The 24947-nt window shown below is 38.5% G+C and overlaps 1 protein-coding gene across 2 annotated transcripts; it reads left to right on the forward strand.

The window, feature by feature from the left end:
* Positions 1-1411: 1411 nt before the first annotated feature.
* RCN2 (reticulocalbin 2) lies at positions 1412-23600 on the forward strand. 2 transcript variants are annotated; one of them, XM_034939212.3, is made up of 7 exons: positions 1412-5710; positions 6086-6191; positions 9248-9444; positions 17470-17583; positions 21118-21214; positions 22107-22249; positions 22767-23600. In XM_034939212.3, exons 1-7 carry the CDS (start codon positions 5405-5407, stop codon positions 22917-22919), a joined length of 1116 nt encoding a protein of 371 aa, XP_034795103.2. In that variant the 5' UTR covers positions 1412-5404; the 3' UTR covers positions 22920-23600. The 2 variants fall into 2 exon arrangements, with proteins under 2 accessions (XP_034795103.2, XP_034795104.1); XM_034939213.3 differs by having other exon boundaries at positions 5379-5710; positions 6048-6191.
* The last annotated feature ends 1347 nt before the right edge of the window (positions 23601-24947 follow it).

Here is a 24947-nt window from a genome sequence, read left to right on the forward strand (position 1 = left end):
GGCGCAGGTAGCAGAAGTCTGAGGTCTGACCTCTCTAGTAGAATAAATAAAAGATACAATAAATGCGTGTTTCCATGCCCCCTGTACATTTGCATTCTAATTCCACTATTAAGTGAGGGCCAGGTGGGAGTTTGTTTAGCCGGAGGATGTAGGATACCTCTCACTTTGGGTATAACGGGTAGACTCAGAGTAGAGACCAGGAGTTATATTTTGGAGGGGACTCAAAGGTCTAGCTTGCCATATGCAATTCCAAAATAGATTGCACGTTCCCAGAGTTCAGATGGATCCAGGGGAAGAAGTATTTGTGGTAAGAGCTACAGAAACTCCACCAAAGAGGTAAAAGATAAGGAAAAGCATACCAGATAACAATTAATTGATACAGAGAAACTCCTGAGATGAAATGTGCGTATTTGCTGAGGATTTTTAAGGGATTCCCAGGCCTTTTAGGTCATTCTGGACTGTTTCTCTGCTTTTCTGAGCTATTTCAATGACAGTAGTAGCTTCCTTTGTATCCTATTTTTGCAAAAGGTGTATCTGCCTGCTATGGTTTGAATGTTTTTGGCCCCTCCAAAATTCACATTGAAACAGAATTCCTAATGTAACAGTATTAAGAGGTGTGGCCTTTAGGAAGTGATTGATTCAGAACCTTCATGAAAAGGACCAGATGCCCTTATAAAATAACTTGACAGAGAGAGTTAGCCGTTTTTGCCCTTCCATCCCTTCTGCCACGTGAGGACATAGTGTTCTTCCCCTCCGGAGGGTGCAGCAACAAGGTGCCATCTTGGAAGCAGAAAGCAGCCTTCGCCAGACACGAATCCTGCCCACGCCTTGATTTTGGACTTTCTAGCTTCCAGAGCGGTGAGAAATAAATTTTTGTTCTTTATAAATTATAAATACAGATTTATAAATCTTTATAAATTATAAATACAGATTTATAAATCTTTATAAATTATAAATACAGATTTATAAATTTATAATATATTTATAATATATAAATATATACAATATTTAATAATTTAAATATAATATTTAATTTAAATATTAATATTAAATATTTAATTTAAATAAATATATAATTTAAATAATTTAAATAAATATATAATTTAAATAATTTAAATATAATATTTAAAGATAAATAATATATAAATAATATATAATAAATTTATAAAATATAAATTATAAATAAATTTATAAATACAGACTTATAAATCTTTATAAATTATAAATACAGATTTATAAATTATCCTGTCTCAGGTATTTTGTTCTAGAAGCACAAATGGACTAGGATACTGCCTTTAGAAGTGTATATACTGTGCACAGAAAACCTCTGGAAAGTTATGCCCCAATGTTAATAGCAGTTATTTATGAGAATGGGATTTGAGATCTTTTTTTCTTTTTTCTTATTTGCATACACTGATTTTCCTAAAATAAACAAGTAAGCAAAAATAAACAAGTAAGCATGCATAACTTGTGTAACTCCTTTGTTTCTACACTGTCGCCCAGGCTGGAGTGCAGTGGCACGATCTCGGCTCACTGCCTCCTCTGCCTCCCAGGCTCAAGCCATCCTCTCACCCCAGCCTCCTGAGTAGCTAGGACTACAGGCACATGCCACTACACCCAACTAATATGCTTTTCCGTATTTTGTTTTTATAGATCTGGGGTTTTGCCATGTTTCCAAGGCTGATCTTGAACTCCTAGGCTCAAGCTATCTGCCTGCCTCAGCCTCCCAAAGTGCTGGGATTACAGGCATGAGCCACTGTGCCTGGCCAATTTTTAGTTTTATTTTTTAAACAGAAATTAACCTCAAAATCCCATAGACTTGAGTTTCATCCCGAATCAAAAAACCAAAGCCCAAATCAATCACAGTCCCCTGAACACCACCTCGTGATGGAGCTGCAATCAGAGCAACTGCATTTTCTCTTCCTCAGTGAGATCTGTGAATACCTAAGACTTGAATGCATGGTGTGACTATAAAGCCACGCCTGAGTTTTCTTAAACACTCGAGAACTTATAAATTCAAGAAGTGCTGACTTTCAAAGTCACTCTGCTTGTTTCAGCTTTGAATTTCCTCCATGAAATTGTCTTCAGAGCTGGTTTAGTAACGCCAAAGAAAATAAATTTCATTATAATTCAAAAGAAACACTTGCTTAAGTCACAGTCTTATTCCTCTTTTCATGCCCTCTTTCTTAGTGTTCTTTATTTTTATTGCTAATGTGTTTGACTAAGACCTCAAGGTCCTATTGTTGAAAACCTGGGGAAAAGAGTGTGGGAAGAGGTTCTGAGGCATAATAAAGCCTGGGGCTTGGGGAGGAGTACAGGGAGGGGGCTGGACAGTTTGAATGTGAGGCCCAAAAGTAAGGTGACCATATCATTTATCACCCCATTCTGGTATACTTTTGAGTGTGAAAGAGTCATGATTAATAATCATGTCAGGTCAACCAGGATGTATGATCACCCTATGTGAATAGGGAGAAAGTCAGGAAGGCACTCTAATATCTGTCCACTTGGGCTACCTTTAGGGCAAGAGATGCACCAGTATAACTGACCAAGGGCCATAAATGTGAATTGCCGGAAGTGGAGGATGGCTTCTATTTGAGGATGGAGCTATCATTACATTTGATCATTGGGACAGATCCATCTTTAATTTAGGGAAATCTTATTCAGTGAAAAAGTTACATTGAATTTCTTGAAAGTACTTCTAATAGGTTAAAAGATTTTGTGACTACTTACACATTCAGATACTCCTTGGAAATGAAAAGATTTTTAAGGCATTATAATACACCCACCCACCTACACATTTTCTTGTCACCTTCTAAGACTCCACCATAACCCTGGAATTCTCACATTTCCTTCTCCCCTCAAAAGACTGACAAAAGATTAAACAGCCAACAAAATCCCCCTAATTGCATGATCATTCAGTCTAAGTTGTTCTCCCATTCACTGCCTTATAGTCTGTTCTTTTGTCTTGTGTTTTCCATCTGTGCAAAGCTGTAGTCTCATTGAGTTTGTTGGCTTTCCCACTTAAGTTGTTTATTGTACCAAATCTCATTCATTCTGGTGGAAATCAGCCTGTAACACAAGGGTCCATGCCATATATGTTAAGTATTGCTTTGTTTTTTAAGCCACTGCTTATTGTAACACACATCTTACCAAATTCAAAAAGCAAGAAATCTACAAATCTTTCTTTCAATAGTTTCAAAGTTAACTTTATTACCCATAACACATACTTCTAAAAGAATGCCAGAATAGCTGAATTCATACATTTCACAAAAATTTATTGAGTTCCTCTTCTTTGTAGGTGCACTAGGAGAAATCACACAGTTCCTTACCTCAAGGCTCTCACAGCAAACAAATCTAAAAAAATGATTGAACTGTATACTTAACATTTGTGTACTTTAGGTAAATTATACGTCAATAAAAATATAAATAAAACCAATTTTGCTATATGCTATGGGCTTTTATAGGTCAAGAAAATTGATCTTTGGATTCTCATAACACATTTTTTTAAACAGGCTACTTATTTTAGATATTTATTTTTCCCCGAGTAGAATGGATTAATTACAAGTAATGACATTGGATCAGTCTTGCCTCTTTTAAGCATAGGCCTTTACCGTAATCTGCTTCCAAACAATCCCAATAAAATCGTTGATTTTAAGAGTCAAAAAGTTGCTCAGAGCCTTCTTCAGGGACTCTTAACTTTTTCTGCCACATGGATCCTTTGAAACTCTGATAAAAGCAAAGCTATAGACTTCCTCCCTGGAAATATACACATGCACCAAGATTTTGGGATAAACACACCACTGAAAACCATGCAGGGACCCACTTAGGAACCCAAAGATCTCAAATTAAGATCCACTGAGATAACACAATCCTTTTCCTCCAGATGAAAGCAATAGACCCAGGGAGCGAAAACAGCCTGTTTAGGGGCTGAAGACAGAACCCAGCCTTCTGATACTGTTTACTCCACTGTCTCTTTAGATATCATTAAGTTCCCTTCGCCCCCAAAACTCCCATCTGTGGATCCCCTGAGTTTAGAAGAACTTCCACAGTACCTTGTAGCCTACCTTTTATAACTGGAGTCACACCGGAAGCTGGTCAAAGTTTACCTTTTACTTATTGGAGAACAACAGGTACAAAGCAGAGTTCCTTATATTAAATTGGGACATTTTTCTCTTTTTTTCCTCAAAACCGAGAATGGAAGTGAAAATTAAAATCCAGCAATAAAGGGTTTTCTTTTTAGTTTAATGAAATCAACTCTAAAATTTGCTTTTATTTATACTCTGAAATTTAAAACTTTGTTCTTCGTTGATCTTTATAACATTGGAAAGATTGAACTTACACTTTGCTCTGTGAATCTTTCAATGGTTTGTGACCAAACCATAAATTTCAACCCGACCCAGGAAATTTCTGCGACTTGTGCCCACCCAGTTTTGCAGTTTGGAACAGAATTCTTGCTCCCAATCCAAATAGAGACTGAGAGAAATGAAAGAGGACCCAGAAAGCCTTTTCTTCTCTGTGAAAGGCCTGATCCTAAGTGGAGCAATCAATAAAGAAAAGGGTTCAAGCTGCAGCCTACAAATTTCTTAGAGTTTAATGTGTTCAGGATGAGGTGGAGAAATTACATAAACCTGTGAATAGACATGGAATAGAAGCCATGTGTATATGCATTCTGTCCCTAAAGGTTTTGTTAGGTACTTACTAAGCTATTCCTTCTGTGCAATCATCTTTCGTTTTTCTACTTGTATGGATGAAAGCCTACCTTCACTGAACACTTCACCTTATGTGCCAGCTATTGTTCTAAACCCATTACATTATTTAATCTTCACGACAATTCTTTAAGGTAGTTTTATTACTATGCCCATTTTATAGATGAGCAAACAAGTTTTCAGGGGTCAAGAAATTTGAGCAAGTTCACATTAACTTGTAAATCACAAAATTGAGCATCAGATACAAGCATCTGGCTGCACTTCCTGAGTTTGTACGTCCTTCTCTCATAAAATAAAGAGATACATTGAAGACTGAGAAAGAATACTGTTGGCCGATTCCTCAGGCAATAATTTTTTCGATATTGTATTGTTGTCACAGAAACCTCCAGCCTCTCTCATTGATGGACGGTAGGAGGGGCACATGGAGTGGACCAGGAGTGGGGTGGGGGCGTGCTTTTAGAAGCGTGTCGGGGGAACGACAAGGCGCGGGTCGTAGAGGTCTACCCTCTCTGCAGTCCCAGCATGGCTCCTGGAGCTCTCTGGGCGGCTGCTGACCCCGACATCGAGGCGGCCCGCCCCCAGCGCCGCGCTGCCCAATCAGCGGCGCGGCCTGGTGTCCCGCCACTCCGCGCCGGCCATATAGGCTTCCTCCTGGCGCGCCTCCGCACCGCATTGGTGGACCGGCCCCCAGCCCGTCCATGGGCGTTGTGGCCGCCACCGCAGGTTCCGCCTCCCGTTCCCTCCGCCCTCAACGTACGTCGCACCGCCTCTCTGTAGCCGCCCGCGGAGCATCGCAGCCGGCCCGGGCCCCCGCCAGCCTCCCTCCTCGCGTCCCTCGGTGTCCTCCGCGGGCCGGCGCGATGCGGCTGGGCCCGAGGACCGCGGCGTTGGGGCTGCTGCTGCTGTGCGCCGCCGCGGCCGGCGCCGGCAAGGCCGAGGAGCTGCACTACCCGCTGGGCGAGCGCCGCAGCGACTACGACCGCGAGGCGCTGCTGGGCGTCCAGGTGAGGCGGCCAGGCCGGTGCTGGGAGGGCCGGGCCTCGCACCGCGGCTGCCGCGGGCTTTGTCCCGGGACAAAGGGGGGCGGCCGGGCGAGGCCTGGCAGGGGCGGCCTGACAATGGGGGCCGGGCGGCGCGGCACTCGCTCTCTGGGGGTCCTGGGGCCTGGAAAGCCTGAGGAGATAGCACGGCCCAAGAGCTGGATCCCTTCTACCCCTCAGATCATGGAGGGTGTGTAGCGGGTAGGGGCCTTGAAGTGCAGGTGCGGGTCACCCCGAAACCCTTTGGCAAGGGGGTCTTCTACTAGCCCTGTTTTTCTCCACCATTTTGCCCCACTGATAGTAATGCTTGGCCCTCCTGTGTGTCGCTTCCCCCTAAAGGAAGATGTGGATGAATATGTTAAACTCGGCCACGAAGAGCAGCAAAAAAGACTGCAGGCGATCATAAAGAAAATCGACTTGGACTCAGATGGCTTTCTCACTGAAAGTAAGGACTGCCCTACACGACTAACAATGGAGACAAACACAAATGTGTTAAGCAGCGGTGTCTGCTGAATGTATAGATTGCTAGTGTCCCAAGTTGGAAGTCCTGTGAGAAGGAGAAAAGGACATGGAGAATAGGTTTTATACTTACAAATCTTTAGACACTGAGAACCAAGTAAAACTCGGTGCTTTCTCCAGTTATATATAAACATCATTGACCCTGTACTCTATGTGGAAGTCACACCTTGAGACACCCTCTTTCTCACGTGACTTTTGTTAGTGTCAACAATATGATTTATTTTAGAGAAATATGCCCCAAAACTTTAAGGCAGTAAATGATTTATCGCTCTTTTGATATATGCTTCATTTAAATTTTAGGAATTTGCTTCTTTTTGTAAGCAAGTAGAAAAAGACCTGTTGCCTGTGAATTACGTTTATTATAACATTATACCAAAATGTTAGAGCTGGTAGGGGCCTTAGGATCATCTTGTCCACATCACTTTGTAGAGATGAAGAAATGAAGCACAGGGATAAGTGCCTTCTACAAATAAGTGGCAAAGCTGGACTAGAATCCAGGTATCCTGCTCTTAATTCAGGTTTTAATATCCTTCAGTTAAAAAAAAAAAATCTGAGTGCTCTCAGGTAAATTCTCTAGTCAGAAATGAAATGCACAGACTATTAAAAGAATGTTCTAAATAAATTGCTGTGCAGTTGTCTCTCCCCATTGTTCAATTCAAATGATGTTCCCTGTCAGCGTTCCAAGTGGGTCCTCAGAAAAATTCAGGTTGTTATTGTGACTCTTAAGTTAGCTGTTTTTCTGTAACTCTCATTTAAATGCTGTTCACCATCAAGGAATTAAGTTGCTGGAGACAATTAAAAACTGGTAAATTTAAGATGTGCTGTCAATGACATATTCACATTGGAACCTTCTGGAAGATTAAGGGCTTTTTTCTTCCACTTAGTTAGACAATAATAACAAGACCTTTGGTCTCTGATTATCCAATCTAAGAATAAGTCAATCTTTGTTTATACTAGAGTAATCAAAGAACACAACACGTTGATTTGGAAGACTGCGTGGTACCTATCTGTCAAGACCTAGATATGTTCAAATATTTAATAGTAAGGTTTTAAGAAGTTTAAAGTTAGAAAAATTTTAGTCAAGTATTCATTATACAGATGAGAAGAAAAGCTTGAGATGGTAAACTACCCCCTGATGGCAAAGCTGAAGTGTGAACCCACATTTCTGATCCCTGTTACATTCTGTTTTCTTCTATGCCATGGTGATCTCTTTAAATAAACTAGAAGAAAGATTCATGGTGCTTATGAAAGCCTTCATTCTACTTGAGGACCCTTAAGATAATTTTGGCAATTTGCTCTTTGAGGGCCAGGTCTGGAATCAGATGTTAAGAGGTAGCAAAACTCAGTAGGAGTTGGCTTTGAAGCCAGACAGGTTTGAATCTGGACTCTGCTATTTACTAGTTGTGAAGGCTTGGACTTTTCTGAACCTCAGTTTCCTCACCTGTATAATAGTGATGATTATAATTGCATTGTTTTGAAGATTAGAGGCAACATGTACAGAGGGACCTGATAAATGGTATACTCATGCTGTCCTCACAAATATTCGTGTTCGTCCCTCCCTTTGTTTCCTTTAATGTAGTTTAGTAAATATTTTTATGAATAGTTTTTTTTTTTTTTTGAGGCAGAGTCTCGCTCTTGTCACCCATGTTGGCGTGCAGTGGTGTGATCTTGGCTCACTACAGCCTCTGCCACCCAGGTTCAAGCGATTCTCCTGTCTCAGCCTCCCAAGTAGCTGGGATTACAGGCACTGGCCACCATGCCCGGCTAATTTTTGTATTTTTAGTAGAGACGGGGTTTTACCCGAGACCAGGCTGGTCTCGAAATCCTGACCTTAGGTGATCTGCCTGCCTCAGCCTCCCAAAGTGCTGGGATTACAGGCGTGAGCCACTGAGCCCAGCCAAATAGATTTTTAAAAAGTTGATTGAAAAGTGAATATTTGAGTTTTAGAAACTTTCCCATGCCTTCAGGTACCAAGTTAAGACAGATAGCTGTTGCAGGAAGGGCATAAATTGCTACCCATAACTTCGTTAAAATTTCCTCCAGATGTTTTAACAACATATTTAAAGGTAATATACTGAAGCAGTATTCTCAGTCACTTGAATACCTTTTCAGAATTTAGGCCATATCTACTTAACCATCTATTATTTTCTTACTATAGTTTTAATTCAACTCACATAAAATTTATTTTAAAGGAAGACTTTATATCAACTTCATAAATAAAAAACACTGTTTTTTCTCATACATACTGAAATAAATAGCTATCAAAATATTTATGCTTCCTGAGAGATCTGTGGTAGTTAGCAAAGGTTTTCTGCAAGATTTTGGATAACATTTTTTTAAAAAGTAAAGTGCTATTTTGGCCAGTTGGTAATTCATTCAATAAATACTTACAGAGCCAGGAACTTTCCAGGCATTTGATGTACATCAGTGAACAGAACATACCCAAACTTTTATGGAGCTTACATTATATTTAGATCATATGTTATAGTATAGAAGTTCCGGCCAGGCATGGTGGCTCACGCCTGTAATCCCAGCAGTTTGGGAGGCCGAGGCAGGTGGATCACAAGGTCAGGAGTTAGAGACCAGCCTGGCCAACATGGTGAAACCCCGTCTCTACTAAAAATACAAAAAATTAGCCGGGTGTGGTGGCACATGCCTGTAGTTCCAACTACTCAGGAGGCTGAGGCAGGAGAATCGTTTGAACCGGGAGGCAGAGGTTGCAGTGAGCTGAGATCGCACCACTGCACACTCCAGCATGGGTGAAAGAGCGAGACTCCATCTCAAAAAAAATAATAAAAAGCTTCATGAGCTCTTCTAAACAGCCTTTCCCACTTCTTACCCCATTTCTATTAATACAACTAGGCCAATTCTCAGTATTTGCAAACATCAAAGATTTTGCCTTTTCAGAGAAGGTTTGGAAATCCTTACTCTTAAGTATCAGAATTAACGTCACATGCGTTGTGTTCTGGGAAATTCTCATAGGTGAACTCAGTTCATGGATTCAGATGTCTTTTAAGCATTATGCTATGCAAGAAGCAAAACAACAGTTTGTTGAATATGATAAAAACAGTGATGATACTGTGACATGGGATGAATATAACATTCAGATGTATGATCGTGTGATTGACTTTGATGAGAACACTGCTCTGGATGATGCAGAAGAGGAGTCCTTTAGGAAGGTGAGTTCATGTGCACAAGCTGTTTCTTTTGATCATGTCAGTTCACTTTACCTTCCTGCATGATGAGCACATTGAGGGCCTGAGGTCGTAAGCTGGATTGTCTTGTTCTCTAGGAAATCACCTGTTCCACTTCAGCAGTCATTTTGATGGTTTCCTTTCTGGCCAGATTTAGGACTCTTATTCTAGATTACCTACATGATCCTTCTATCTGTTTTTCTCAGCTGCATCATTTAATTGTCCTCATTTCCAGAGTTGCTTTTTAAATGTGTTTTGAATGAGTATCTCAATATTTTAATATCATTGAATAATCAGTTTTATCTTTATTAAGAAGGCCATTATGGCCCATTCCCATTTTTAAACACATAGTTTTATATACTCACTTAAAAAAATCTGCAGGTTCCACATCTGTGGATTCAAACAACTGAGAATCCTAAGTATCCAAAAAAGTAAGTATTAAAAAAAAAAACAAACTGTGTCTCTATTCAACATATACAGAACTTTTTTCTCTTGATTATTCCTTAATATAGTATAACAATGATTTATTTCTCATTTAAGTTGTAATTTATATTATAAGTAATCTAGAGATGATTTAAAGCAGAGGTCCCCAACCTTTTTGGCACCAGGGACCAGTTTCATGGAAGACAATTTTTCCACGGGACAGTGTGTGGCGGGGGGGGTGGGGAATGGTTTTAGGATGAAATTGTTCCACCTCAGATCAGCAGGCATTAGGTTCTCCTAAGGAGTGCGCAACGAAGATCCCTCACATGTACAGTTCACAGTAGGGTTTGCACTCCTATGAAAATCTAATGCCACCCCTGATCTGATAGGAGGCAGGGCAGAGCTCAGATGGTAATGCCTGCCACTCACCTCTTGCTGTGTGGCCCAGTTCCTAACAGGCCATGAACCAGTACCCGTCCGTGACCTAGGGATTGAGGGTCCGTGATTTAAAGTATTCAGGAAGATGTGTGTAGGCTATGTGCAAATACTGCACCATTTTATATCAGGGACTTAAGCATTCTCAGATTTTGATAGGGAGGTCTTGGAACCAATTTCCCACGAATGTGTGAGGGAGGACTGTGTAACAAATTGACCATTGTAACCATTTTAAAGTGTACAGTTCAGTAATATTAAGTACATTCATGGTGTTGTGCAACCAATCTCCCCGACTCTTTTCATCTTACAGAGTGGAGACTCTCTACCCATTAAACAATAACTCCCCATTCCCTCCTCCCACTAGCTCCTGGCAACCACTGTTCTGCTTTCTGTCTCTGAATTTGGCTACTCTAGGTACCTCATCTAAGTAGAATCATACGCCGTATTTGTCTTTTTGTAACTGGCTTATTTTTACTTAGAATCCTCAAGATTCTTCCATTTTGTAGCATGCATCAGAATTTCCTTCCTTTTTAAGGCAAAGTAATATTCTGTTGTATGTACAGGTTGAGTATCCCTAATTCCAAAATCAAAATGCTCTTAAATATGAAACTTTTGGAGCACTGACACGACACTCAAAAGAAATGCTCATTGAAGCATCTTGGATTTGGGATTTGCAAATCTCTGTGGGATCCTGCTTTCCATTGTTTTGGGTATATACCTGGAAGTGATACTGCTAGATCATACGGTAATTCTGTTTTTAATTTTTTGAGAAACCACAGTACCATTTTTCATAGTGAGTACACCCTTTAAAATTACTCCTTTTTATTTTTTATTTTTTATTTTTTGAGACAGTATCTCACTCTGTTGCCCAGGCTGAAGTGCAGTGGTATAATCTCGGCTCACTGCCTCCTGGGCTCAAGCAGTCCTCCCAGCACAGCCCCCGAAGTAGCTGGGATTTCAGGCTCGAGCCACCACGCCCATCTAATTTTTGTATTTTTTGTAGAGATGAGGTTTTACCATCTTGCCCAGGCTAGTCTCAAACTCCTGAGGTCAAGTGATCTACCCACCTCAGCCTCCCAAAGTGCTAGGATTACAGGTGTAAGCCACGACACCTGGCCCCAAATTACTCATTTTTTGAAAATTTAGTATCTGTATGAGTTCTAATGTGTCTCATGGTTTAATTTGTTGAAATATATGCTTCTTAAGCAGAGCTGAGAAAGACTAATTTTATTTAGGAATTAGGAACTTTTTAACACTTCTAGGAAGTCTATTAAACTAAAAGTATATCAACAGAAATGACTGTGAGCTTGAGAAATTGATATATCAAATACTTTTGTATTTCAAAGCTAATTTTAAAGAATTAAAATCTTTTATAGGTACATGATAGTTGTATTATACATACTTACAGAGTACATGTGATATTTTGATATCACACAAACGTATATTATAATGATCAAATCAGGGTAATTAGAGGATCACCAAGAATTTTTTTAAGGTAGTTTTTATGTGTAGAAAAACATAAAAATAAAATTAAACATGCTGTTGCAAACTGTCCCAAAATATTAGTCAAGGGTGCTTGGAAAATATTCAAGGCTCTTCTGTTTCTTAACTTATCCTGTTTTGGTATATACCTTTTAATTTTTGTTGTGGCCATAATTTATTGTATTAAACAATATAGTGTAACAATGATTTACTCCTCATTTAAATTGTAATTTGTCTTATAAGTAATCTAGAAATGATTTAAAATATTTGGGAAGATATGTGTAGGTTATATGCAAATGCTATGCCACTTTATATCAGGGAATTGAGTATCCTTGGGTTTTGGTATCTGTGGGAGGTTCTGGAACCAATTTCTCACAAATATGGAGGGAGGAGTGTATAACAAATTTACTATTGTAACCATTTTAAAGTGTACCATTCAGTAGTGTTAAGTACATTCACAGTGTTGTGCAGCTAATCCCCGGAACTCTTTTCATCTTGGAAAGCTGAAACTCTGTACCTGTTAAACAACACCCCATTCCCTCCTTGGTAAATGCTTTCTAAGTGTGCTATTTATTTAGAATCATATTGGCCGCTTGAACTCTGTAAGCCACCACTAACTCTAAGTTGGTTAATTCTCTGCTAATAACTACAGCATCAATGTGGAGGTTTGGGGCTCCATCCTCAGAGCCAGTCTGCTTAGCTTCACATTTAGCTCCAGCACTTCACGGTTGTGTAACTTTGGGTAAGTTATTAAACTTTCATGTGCCTCAGTTTCCTCATCTCCAAAAATGAGGATAATAATTCCCATTCAGGCCAGGTGTGGTGGCTCACACCTGTAATCTCAGCACTTTGGGAAGCCAAGGTGGGAGAATCACTTGAGCCCAGAGTTCGAGAACAACTGGGCAATGTGGCAAGACCCCGTCCCTATGGATACATTTTCCTCTTAAAAATTAAATCCTAACTAATCTAAAGCTGTCTAGTTAACAAATGCCCAAACAAAATTTAAAAATTAGATGGGCATGATGGTCCGTCCTGTGATCCCAGCTATTTGGGAGGCTGAGGCAGGAAGATTGCTCGAGCCCAGGCAGTCAAGGCTGCAGTGAGCCATATTTATGCCACTACACTGCAGCCTGGGCAACAGAGAGACCTCATTTCTAAAAATAAATAAATAAATAAACAAATAAAAATTTCCTCTTTATTTAGGATTATAATAGTGTGGATAAATATTAATAAATGGTAGCAGTTGGAGGGGCAAGCAGTTCTGTTATGATTTAAAAGAATATTGAAGAAAGCATTTACAGTTCACATAAATTTATATTTAATCAACTTTTTAAAACTTTATGCATTTGTTAACTATCAGCTTTAGATTAGTTAGGATTTTATTTTTTAAGGGGAAAATGTATCTTTTGTTTTCTTTTTATTTGGGTCTTCATTCTGTAGTGGACTAAAGTGAGTAAAAATCAGTCTTTTTACTGCTTGTAAATACTAAAGGAAAAACAAGTAGTGATAATGAGATTTGGGATCATCTGTCTATTAAGTATCCCCATTTACTATAGGAATTAACTTATCTTAAACCAACGTAACTTATCTAAAACCAAAGCATGGTGTGGTGTGGTTTCCCTTCCTAGGAACAACAGAGAAGTTAAATACAGTATTTTAAAATCTTGCTGGAATTAGATTCTAATTATGTTTTCTATTTTTATTTTTTGTTACTCAAAAGACTTAATTACTATCCCATTAAAAAATAAGAAGTGCATGTTCCTGTATTCTTAGAAGGGGGTGATGTAATAGATGGTGCTGAGAAGAAAATCTTCACTTTGAAGAGATACATGACTCATAAATTGTTTATGAACAGTTCTTTTAAAAGGTGTCTGGTTCTAATTCTGTGTTCTCCACCAGCTACTTAGAACGTGTTGATTATAACACTCTGCTTTTAAAGGATGAATTAGATGAATCTTAACAGCCTAAAGGAATAGATTGATCCCTAAAATGAACACTTCAATGGGAGTCCTTTTGGTTATTATTATTTTTTTTTGACAGCCTAGGAATATGTCTCTATCTTCATGAAGTTCTAATCATATGTTTTTAGAATTTGCTCTAAGTAACTTCCTGTGTGTATGTGTAGTCCCAGCTGCTCAGGAGGCTGAAGTAGGAGGATTGCTTGAGCCCAGGAATTTGAGGCCAGTCTGGACAACATAGTGAAACCTTGTCCCTTAAAAAAAAAAAATAACATCCTAAAAATTGATGTGGAGTGTAAAGATGAACCCAGAAACCATATGCATTATTTTTCTAAATAAAAAATAATGGATGAGGAATGAATCAATCTCAAAGTTATAGACTAAACACTATACCATAAATAAAATAATCATAAAAAGTAATTGGATATGTGAATAAAATAAAGTTTTCTATAAGAAAGTCTGTTATAACTGACGAAAGTCAGCTTGATATCTGAACTTCACCTTTTTTTTTTTTTTTTTTGAGAGGGAGTGTCGCTCTGTCACCCAGGCTGGAGTGCAGTGGCGCAATCTCGGCTCACTACAGTCTTAGCCTCCCAGATTCAAGCAATTCTCCTGCTTCAGCCTCCTGAGTAGCTGGGACTATAGGCACGTGCCACCATACCTGGCTGATTTTTGTTTTTGTTTTTGTTTTTTTTAGTAGAGACTGAGTTTCACCACGTTGGTCAGGCTGGTCTCAAACTCCTGACCTCAAGTGATCCACCTGCCTTGGCCTCCCAAAGTGCTGAGATTACATGCGTGAACCACCATGCCCAGTCTGAATTTTATCTTATATTTAATAAGTTTTCATATAGAGAATAAAGATAACCCTTTCAGGCTGTGAAATGCCTGAAGAAGCATTTCTTTATAATATAAAGAACAGTTATGGTCAACACAGGATAATTAAAGTTTGGGGATCTATCTGGCAAAAGTTCAAGTGTTCTTTGTTTTTGTTTTTGTTTTTGTTTTGAGACGGAGTCTTGCTCTGTCACCCACGCTGGAGTGCAGTGGCGCAATCTTGGCTCACTGCAACCTCTTCCTCCCAGGTTCAAGCAATCGTCCTGCCTCAGCGTCCCAAGTAGCTGGGACTACAGGCGTGTGCCACTGTGCCCAGCTAATTTTTTAGTAGAGATGGGGTTTCACCATGTTGGCCAGGCTGGTCACGAACTCCTGACCTCAGGTGATCTGCCCACCTCGGCCTCCCAAAGTGCTGGGATTACAGGCGTGACTGCTGAATGTGCATGTATAAGCAGTATTTATTTATGTAAGATATAACCTTGCATGTGGCTAATCAGAATTTTTAATGCCTAGTCATTTGTTCTAGTATCACACATTATATATTTCCTCATGTAGAATCATTAGTCTACCAAAAGATGGCAGTTTTGTTCCTCACAAGTTTCCGTTGTAATCTAAAAATAAATGATTATGGTAGCTTTTTTATTACTGTACCTAACACTTTTTACCCTCTACTAGAATACAAGGTTTTTATATACAAGAAAAAAAAAGAGTGTTGAAGTTTTATGAAACTGACCATCTTTTTTGTTATTTTTTTAGGAATTTGCCATTTGTAAAAAACAGTCTTTCTGTTTTTGGCTTCTTCAATTTAATGTGAGCTATTCTTATTTTGTGTTCTTCAAATGGCCGTGAAATGTGAACCAGAAAAAGCTACCCCCTTCACTTTTTTTTTTTTTTAAAGAAATCTCAGCTTGTTGAAAGAGATCCTTTCTTTCCATAGGCAAATTTGGCCAAATTTAGCTCTTCTCCTGAAACATGGACCTTTTTGCTCCAAAGTGAAGGGTTCTTTCATAAGGAAATCAAAGCACTTGGTATTTTGAATAATGGTTTATTCAAAAAGAACTTGATTGACTCAGCAAAGTACCTCAAATTCTTGTTTGTCTGCTTTTACCATGTTAAACCTGAACATAAAATGCAAATTATTTGGTCTAGTTATTTAAAATTTTGAAACATTAAGTTAAAAGCTATTTGGAAACAAGTTATTATTTTTTCTTTTCTGTCATGATTGGGTGAATATAACTGGCTTGTAGAGTCTGATGTTAATAAAACAAATTCTTTGGGGAAAGAGGTGAGCCTCTCCGCTGTAAATCAGTAATTGTAAAAGAACTAGTGTTTAGGTAAATGACTGCTACCTGACCTCTATTATTCTAGAAAACTGAAGAGGGTATTTTTATTCAGTAGTGAAACACTTAAAAGCTTCTAAAATATTTGAAATTGTGCTTTAAAAAAATGCACAGTTTAATACATATCAGTTTATAGGAAGGAAAGCTATTCCCAGAAATTCTCAAAACAGAAATTATGCAGGATTAGCAGTATAGCATTATTGGCTCCCAAGGCTCTTGGTTACAGAATTTCCATTGAAAATTTTATCAAAAGCAGCCTTGTCCCTGATAGCTGCCGAATCATTTTAAAAAAGGGGGGTGGATGGGAAGATGGGAGAGAAAGTAGAAAAGGATGTGTGTTTATTAAACCTCAACATGGGATCCATTTAAACTTTTGATGTTATTTATATCTGAATATACAGAATTAACACTATAAAGAGCCTGCTAAGACTAGACTTCCAGGCTGAGCACGGTGACTCATGCCTGTAGTCCCAGCATTTTGGGAGGCTGAGGCAGGTGGATAGCCTGAGCTCAGGAGTTTGAGACCAGCCTGGGCAACATAGTGAAACCCCATCTCTATCAAAAATACAAAAAATTAGCTGGGTGTGGTGGCACATGCCTGTGGTCCCCACTACTTGGGAGGCTGGGGTGGGAGGATCACTTGAACCTGGGAGGTGGAGGTTTCAGTAAGCTGAGATTGCACCACTGTACTCCAACCTGGATGACGGAGTGAGACCTCATCTCCCCACCCCCCAAAAAAGAAAAGATTTCCAAATATTAGGTACATATACTAATATTATGAGATTCTCAACATAAGAAGACTGTTTTTCTGAAACAATAATGTATTTTTGAAAAGTCACTTAGAGGACCAGAAACATTTTTTAAAAGCCCTACCAAGATTTAATACATGGTATAAAGTTATTGATTTTGGGGCATTCAAAAAAGTATTGAGATTAATTATTAAAGTAGACAGTATAGTACTGTAGAAAGAATAGGGAGGATCCAAGTTCAGTAGTTTTGTTTGTTTTTTGAGTCAGGGTCTTGCTATGGTGTGAAGGCTGGCCTTGAACTTCTGGGCTCATGCAGTCTTCCCAAGTTGCTGGAACTACAGGCATGCGCCACTATGCCATGCTCAGTATTTTTTTGCTGTATTTCTGACTTTTATCAAATCATTCAATCTGCTTTTCTATCAATAATAGTATATAACACTAAATACTTAAGGTTTATTAATTGTGTGGTAGGGATTCTCATCCCAATTGCTTATTAGAGATTTTTATCCCAGTTTGATAGATGAGGAAACCAGAGAGGTTAAGCAGTTTGCGCTGACACCACAGCTAGTAAGTGGCATTGCTGGAATTCAGGTCTGGGTCTATATGACTCTAGAGGTTGTAAGTCTATCCTGCCCCTAATACATGTATTTGTGTAGCGTACCTTCAAAGGGACGATGTGAAGATAAATGAGATAACGGATGGGAATGTACTTTAAATTTCACATAGTTTGTATTTTTCAAAGTATTTAAAATGATGTGGTATACTAATGAGAAATTTTAATTTTCAAAGCTTCACTTAAAGGACAAGAAGCGATTTGAAAAAGCTAACCAGGATTCAGGTCCCGGTTTGAGTCTTGAAGAATTTATTGCTTTTGAGCATCCTGAAGAAGTTGATTATATGACGGTAAGAAAGAAACATTTTTAAGAGAATTATTGAGTGACCAAAACTTAAAAAAAAATATTTAAAATTTTTGTGCGTACATAGTAGGTATATATGATTATGGGATACATGAGACTTTTTTTTTTTTTTTTTTTGAGACGGAGTATTGCTCTGTCGCCCAGGCTGGAGTGCAGTGGGGCGATCTCGGCTTACTGCAAGCTCCGCCTCCCGTGTTCACGCCATTCTCCTGCCTCAGCCTCTCTGAGTAGCTGGAACTACAGGCTCCCGCCACTACACCTGGCTAATTTTTTGTATTTTCAGTAGAGACGGGGTTTCACCGTGGTCTCAATCTCCTGACCTCGTGATCCGCCCGCCTCGGCTTGCCAAAGTGCTGGGATTATAAGCGTGAACCACCGCGCCCGGCCGAGATGTTTTGATACAGGCATGCAATGTGAAATAATCAGATCATAGACAATGAGGTATCCATCCCCTCGAACTTTTATCCTTTGTGTTACTAACAATCCCGTGAACACTCTTTTAGTTATTTTAAAATGTATAATTAGTTACTACTGACTATAGTCAACCCTGTTATGCTGTCAAATAATAGATCTTATTGATTCTTACTATTTTTTTTTGTACTCATTAACTGTTCTCAGCGCCCCCTCCCCCAACACTTCCCAGTCTCTGGTAACCATCTTCTACCCTCTATGTCCATGAGTTCAATTGTTTTGAGTTTTAGATCCCACAAATGAGTGAGAACATGCGATGTTTGTCTTTCTGTGCCTGGCTTATTTCACTTAATATGATCTCCAGTTCATCCATGCTGTTGTGTGGATCAACATGTTGTTGCAGGATCTCTTTCTTTTTTATGACTGAATAGTACTCCATTGTGTATATGTACATTTTCTTTATCCATTCATCTGTTGATGTACGCTTGGGTTGCTTCCAAATCTTGGCTTTTGTGAACAGTGCTACAACAAACATGGGAGTGCAGATATTTCTTTGACATAGTGGTTTCCTTTCTTTTGGGTATATACCCAGCAGTGGGATTGCTGGATCATATGGTAGCTCTATTTTTAGTTTTTTGAGGAACCTCCAAACTGTTCTCCATAGTGGTTGTATGAATTTACATTTCCAAGTAACCAAAACTTTAAAACCTGTTCATTAAGTTGTTAAAATGAATTGTATAACCAGAATTTTAAGAGATACACAGATTTAAAATGATGCTCATTCTCCCCACTTAAAATTAGGAGTGGTAAGGAGGCTTTCTGGTGACGAAGTTGCTTATTGGGAGGGAGAAGGTGAAGGACTGAATTTTCAAATCTCTGTACTATGTATGAACAGCAGGCTTCCTCAGGCTATTTTCTCTCATAACTGTGTTACCTTCAGTGCCTTCCTTATCCTTTTGTAGCTTTCAGATTTTTTTTGGTTTTTCAATGTTAGTAATATTAGGATTTCTGTTTAATTTACAACATCACTTATGAAAGCTTTTGGTCTGGAAAAACATCATGTTTGGATTCTTCATAGGGTTGGTAGGGGTGCAGCTGCTAGTTAACTAGTAATATTTTTGCAATTTTAAGCATAATGAGTCCTCTCATCCCTTTAATATTTAAAATAAGTACCAGTTTTTCAAAACTTTTGTTGAATTGTAAGTTTAACTCAACAAACATAAATTGAGTCCCTATTATGACTTGGCCAAGCTTGAAAGCATAAACCATCACACTGGGAAATAAAGACTAATGTAACAAATAGCTTTTTAAAAAAGAGACTAAACATTTATATTGGAAGTCTGTTGCATGACATCAGCCTCCAGCTACGTGGCTTGGTTCCCTGGATATTTCAAAGAAGGAAGATATATCTTTTTGTTTAATGTGTCATGGTAGACCCTGCTGCCTTGCATAACAAGGCTGCAGATACATTTTTCTCCATAGCTCAGTGGTAAGACACTGTCATTAATACCACTTCTCTTGCCATTGTGAAGCTTCTAATTTCTCATTGGCACAGAATACATGACCCAGTTTAAGAACAGTGCTGGGTGTAATTTAAGTACCAAAATTAAGTTGGGAAAAGCTAATTGAGCCCAAGAATGACAGGCAAAGGATGCTAGATCTTGATTCTCTGGAGAATAAGGAACAATTGAAGACTAAAGAGGGGAGTTACCAGTAAAAGCAATGAAATAATTTAGGCATAATGTGATATGGCCCAGAGTTCTATCTGGCAATTGAATGAAATAGATTTGAGCAACATTTTGAAGAAAGCATATGCAGGAATGTTGACTTACTAAATAATTGTTAAGGGAAGGTAAGAGTCAGAGATGGGCCAGACATGGTGGCTCACACCTGTAATCCCAGCACTTTGGGAGGCCAAGGCAGGAGGACAGCTTGAGGCTAGGAGTTCAAGACCAGCCTGGACAACATAGCAGACCTTGTCCCTACAAAAAAGTTAGCCAGGTGTGGTGGCATGCACCTGTGGTCCTAGCTACTTGGGAGACTGAGGTGAGAGGATCACTTGAGTCCAGTAGTTTGAGCCTATGATGCCACTATTATTGTGTCACTGCTCTCTAGCCTGGGTGACAGAATGAGATCCTATGTTAAAAAAAAAAAGAAGGGGGAGGGCTAGGCGGAGTGGCTCACGCCTGTAATCCCAGCACTTTGGGAGGTTGAGGCTGGCAGATCATCCGAGGTTAGGAGTTCGAGATCAGCCTTGCCAACATGGCAAAACACTGTCTCTACTAAAAATATAAAAGTTAGCTGGGTGTGGTGGCATATGCCTGTAGTCCCAGCTGCTTTGGAGGCTGAGGCAGGAGATTTGCTTGAACCTGGGAAGCAGAGGTTGTAGTGTGCTGAGATCATACCATTGTACTCCAGCCTGGGCTACAGAGCAAGACCCCATCTGGAAAAAAAAGGAGATAGATATTGAGGAAAGTACTGAAACAGCTGGCCATTGAACAGGTCATCTTTAGGGAAAAGGATTGGTTGTTTGATAAGAAGCTTTGATAAGAGGGAGGAACAGATTTGGGGGCAGTTTGGGATGGATAGGGCTAGGTTTGCTGAAGGGGAAGCAAGGAGATTGAGGTATAATGGCGGACTGGTACATTTTAGATCTGGAGGCAGAACAGCAGTTCTAAGGTAAGGGCTCTTTTAGGGTTGTTCATGGATTGGAGGGCAAATGAAGTTAAAGACAAGGGTAGTATAAGATGCTTTTCTTGAGAGGGAGAGATGTGCGGAAAATAGCATGAGAGTAACGCTGAGGTTGTTTATGAGAGTGAAAGTGGAGTTCTTCACAATATCAGAAGCTTAAGGATATTGAATTTAAAGCTACATAGTACTTCAGGTTTTATTCTTGCTTCTAAATTCCAGTGTTTAGAAGGATTGTCTTGAAGATATGGACAACCAAAGTGATTTTTCCTGTATAAGTACCTTACTAGCTGATTGCACCACTAGAGCTCCAAAAATTATCATTTATTTCTAAAAAAGTTCTGTAGTAGAATTGAATCAGATGGCAGTGGGACTGAACATTTTGTAACTTTTGTTTTCTTTTTTAATGAACGTGGAATAGGAATTTGTCATTCAAGAAGCTTTAGAAGAACATGACAAAAATGGTGATGGATTTGTTAGTTTGGAAGAATTTCTTGGTGATTACAGGTGGGATCCAAGTAAGTCACCTGGGAGAATGTGAAAAGAGAAAAGGAATTGAAGAAAGACATTGAAAGACAGCCTTGCTCATTGAAAGCTCTCTTCAACAGGAAATGTAATGAGGATCTGTGTCTGATCCTACTTGTTTCGTTAACTGTAATACAAGTTCAACAAATGGATTTATAGCTTATCTGAGAAAGCTGTCTTGCTTACTTTTACTTCCGTGTCTAGAGTCAAACATTTTTCTTTCTTTTCAAACAAATCTAATTTTATTATCAGTTTAAATGGGGAAGGAAGTAAGGTAGATATTTTTAAACAAAATCCTGTGCTGTTGCAGGTGGATCTTAAAAGAGATAGAAACATAAAACACTACAAATACTGGTGTAAACACAGTATCAGAAGCTTAGTAGAAGGTGAATAAGTGTTTGAAATTAAGAGTTTGCTTTTATATAAGCAGCTGTTTTTTCAGAATTGTTGCTTAAAGACACCAAACAATGCCATTTTTAAATTGGTCACCAGTTTTACTTATTCTGATTGTCACTTTAAAATTACACATGGCATTACTTTGTGAAAACATGTAAGAAACTTTGTATAGAAACATGATATACAGTAAAACATTACCCACCTCACATCTGGGAAAACTAGATATCGGAACAAATAGCAGTTAACAAAATTACTAGTTTGTGAAAACATCCAATGATTTTAAAACTGGGATATTTAGACTCGTGTCACTTTTGAAAATGACTATATATTTGTTCTTATGTCAGGACTTTTCAGTTAAGTAGTTCTGTTTTATTGGGCTTTCTTTAGTAAACTTTAAATTCACTTCCTTTATTCTAGGGATATACCAAACTTCTTATTGGATACATGTGATATTCTTGTGTATGTATATTTGTGTTTTTTTATATTAAGCTGCAAATGAAGATCCAGAATGGATACTTGTTGAGAAAGACAGATTCGTGAATGATTATGACAAAGATAACGATGGCAGGCTTGATCCCCAAGAGCTGTTACCTTGGGTAGTACCTAATAATCAGGGCATTGCACAAGAGGAGGTAAGTGTTACAGAACAACTGTTTCTCTCCACCCCCTCCCCCCGAATTTGGTGCTGTTGATAGGAAAAGAAGTTCAAAATCTTAAGCCAAAGAAAGAAGTAATGGAGTTATTTGGGATTGATGCATTACTATGTTTTGAATTTACGAACTGTTTAGATTGTCAGGGAGACGAGGAAGTTAAGATTGTGTCATGTATTAATTTGAGAGTACAGTGAATAGAATAATAGTTTGTATTTACCTACAGGGACTCAAAGCAGGTTATAATAATTTTTCATTGCCTTGATATATCCTGGATTGGATTTGAGTGGAGAGAGACAGAACCCAGCAGAAATGAAGAAAGGAGATAATGGGAAAAGCAGTAGACGGACCTGGTTACAACGTGTAACATTTTTAGATACTTAAACAATAATGAGTGCTTGTACACCTGGATGATTTTGACAAGTCAAATCACATTAAATTGTGAACATCTTGCTGAAAATACTTATTACACTTGACACTTTTTTGTTTTATTTTGAAGGCGCTTCATCTAATTGATGAAATGGATTTGAATGGTGACAAAAAGCTCTCTGAAGAAGAGATTCTGGAAAACCCGGACTTGTTTCTCACCAGTGAAGCCACAGATTATGGCAGACAGCTCCATGATGACTATTTCTATCATGATGAGCTTTAATCTCCGAGCCTGTCTCAGTAGAGTACTGGCTCCTTTTATAATTTGTTACCAGCTTTACTTTTGTGATAAAATATTGATGTTGTATTTTACACTCTTAAGTCTTAACCACAGTCAGAATTATCTTAATGTAGATTATAATTTTGGTCTTTTAGGAAAAAAAAAAAAAATCTGATATTTATTTCAAAACGTATTGAAGCAACAAAATATTAATATTGTGCCATATGACAACAAAGTCTTTCCTAAATACTCCATCTGTTTAGTACTGTATTGTGGAATATTTGAGTTCTATTTCCATACTTGAAAACATGGAGGATTTTAGAGATGCCTGAACAATATTATTTAAGTAGTATGTGACCGAGCTATAAATTTTTGTTTTTGTTCTAAGTAGATTTAATTTGGGAACTGACAGGACAATGTTTTTAGGTTTAGCATTTTGTTTAAAAACCTTTAAAGAAACCTTTAGAAGGACTTAGACCTCACATATTAATGTTGAGAAGTTCTGCTTAATTTTAAAATGGTTTCTATAAAGGGTTTTATTGTATGAAATAGAACTTTATATTTTTGCATATGTATAGATAGTAATTATATTTAATGTATAACTATAGCATTATGGTGAGTGGAATTTGACATTGTCCAAACCTTTTTCATTTTTGAGTGATTAAAAATGAAACGTCCTTTGTATATGTTTGTTTGCTTTTCTTTAACTTTCAGATAAATATTGAATTTAGCACAGGTTTTGTGGTATTGTACATTATCTTGCCTCATCCATTCCTTTATGTGGATAGTTCCCAAAACTGTCAAATTATTCTTGCTGCATTTTCTTATTTTTTTTTTAAATAAGAGAATCATGTTATAATATAATTGAATGTGCACCTGACACATTTTAATAATTGGTGTTGTAGCAAATGTGGTTTTGCTCTTTGGGGCTATAAATAATCTTGAGTAACGCAGGTTGGAATTACCAATAGAGCTGGTCAGTTATCAACAGTAGAGCTCAGTATCAATTTTACTGAAATTAAAATCATACTAGATAAGCATGATAATCAATTTTAACCTAATTCAGCAGGTCAACTTATTTAACTTTGGTGGAGGTGGGATAGGGAAAAGTGAAGGGAGGAATTAATTTTTTTCTAGTTCTGATGTACAGAGATTGTTTTTCATTCTTTTTTTTTTTTTTTTTTTTTTGTGACAGAGTTTTGCTCTGTGGCCCAGGCTGGAGTGCAGGGGCACTATCTCGGCTCACTGCAAGCTCTGCCTCCTGGGTTCACGCCATTCTCCTGCCTCAGCCTCCCGAGTAGCTGGGACTACAGGCGCCTGCCACCACACCCGGCTAATTTTTTTGTATTTTTAGTAGAGACCGGGTTTCACCGTGTTAGCCAGGATGGTTTCGATCTCCTGACCTCATGATCAGCCCACCTCGGCCTCCCAAAGTGCTGGAATTACAGGCGTGAGCCAACGCGCCCAGCCTCTAGTTTTTCATTCTTTAAATCACTTTTATTTGTGGGTGAAGAGGTCAGCTATGCATTCTCTTAATCACTTTCCAGCCTAAAGTTGTCTCATATACAGCACACTGGGGGCTCAACAAGTACCTATGACTATTTGAGAAGACATGAAACTCTTCTCTGATAGAATCGACTGCACCTATATACCTCTCTACTGCCGCATCTTTGCTGATGTGAGGTGTGCTTGCAAATTGTAAGCTTCCACACCTTAATGACTGCTTGCTTGGGTATCTACGTGGTTTTCATTTTAACCTACAATATATGTCTGGCTATAGCAGTTTTAGAATTACAGATTTACCACTATCACTCATCTGTCATTTGTCAGACTCACTGAAGCTGGCATATTTGAAATCACCAGTTTGACTAGTTTGTTAACTATTTGTTTTTCTCTCTAGCTTCTCCAAAATCTATGCCAGAATAGATCATCAGATATGGATTCTATTTCAATCCTTTGCAGAAATGCAATGTCTGTACTACTTTCCTTCCTAGCATAAAGAAAACTACACTTCCCAGCCCTCTTGTAGGT

This window comes from Pan paniscus, chromosome 16 (genome assembly GCF_029289425.2).
Source record: "Pan paniscus chromosome 16, NHGRI_mPanPan1-v2.0_pri, whole genome shotgun sequence".
In the NCBI taxonomy this organism is placed as follows: Eukaryota; Metazoa; Chordata; class Mammalia; order Primates; family Hominidae; genus Pan; species Pan paniscus.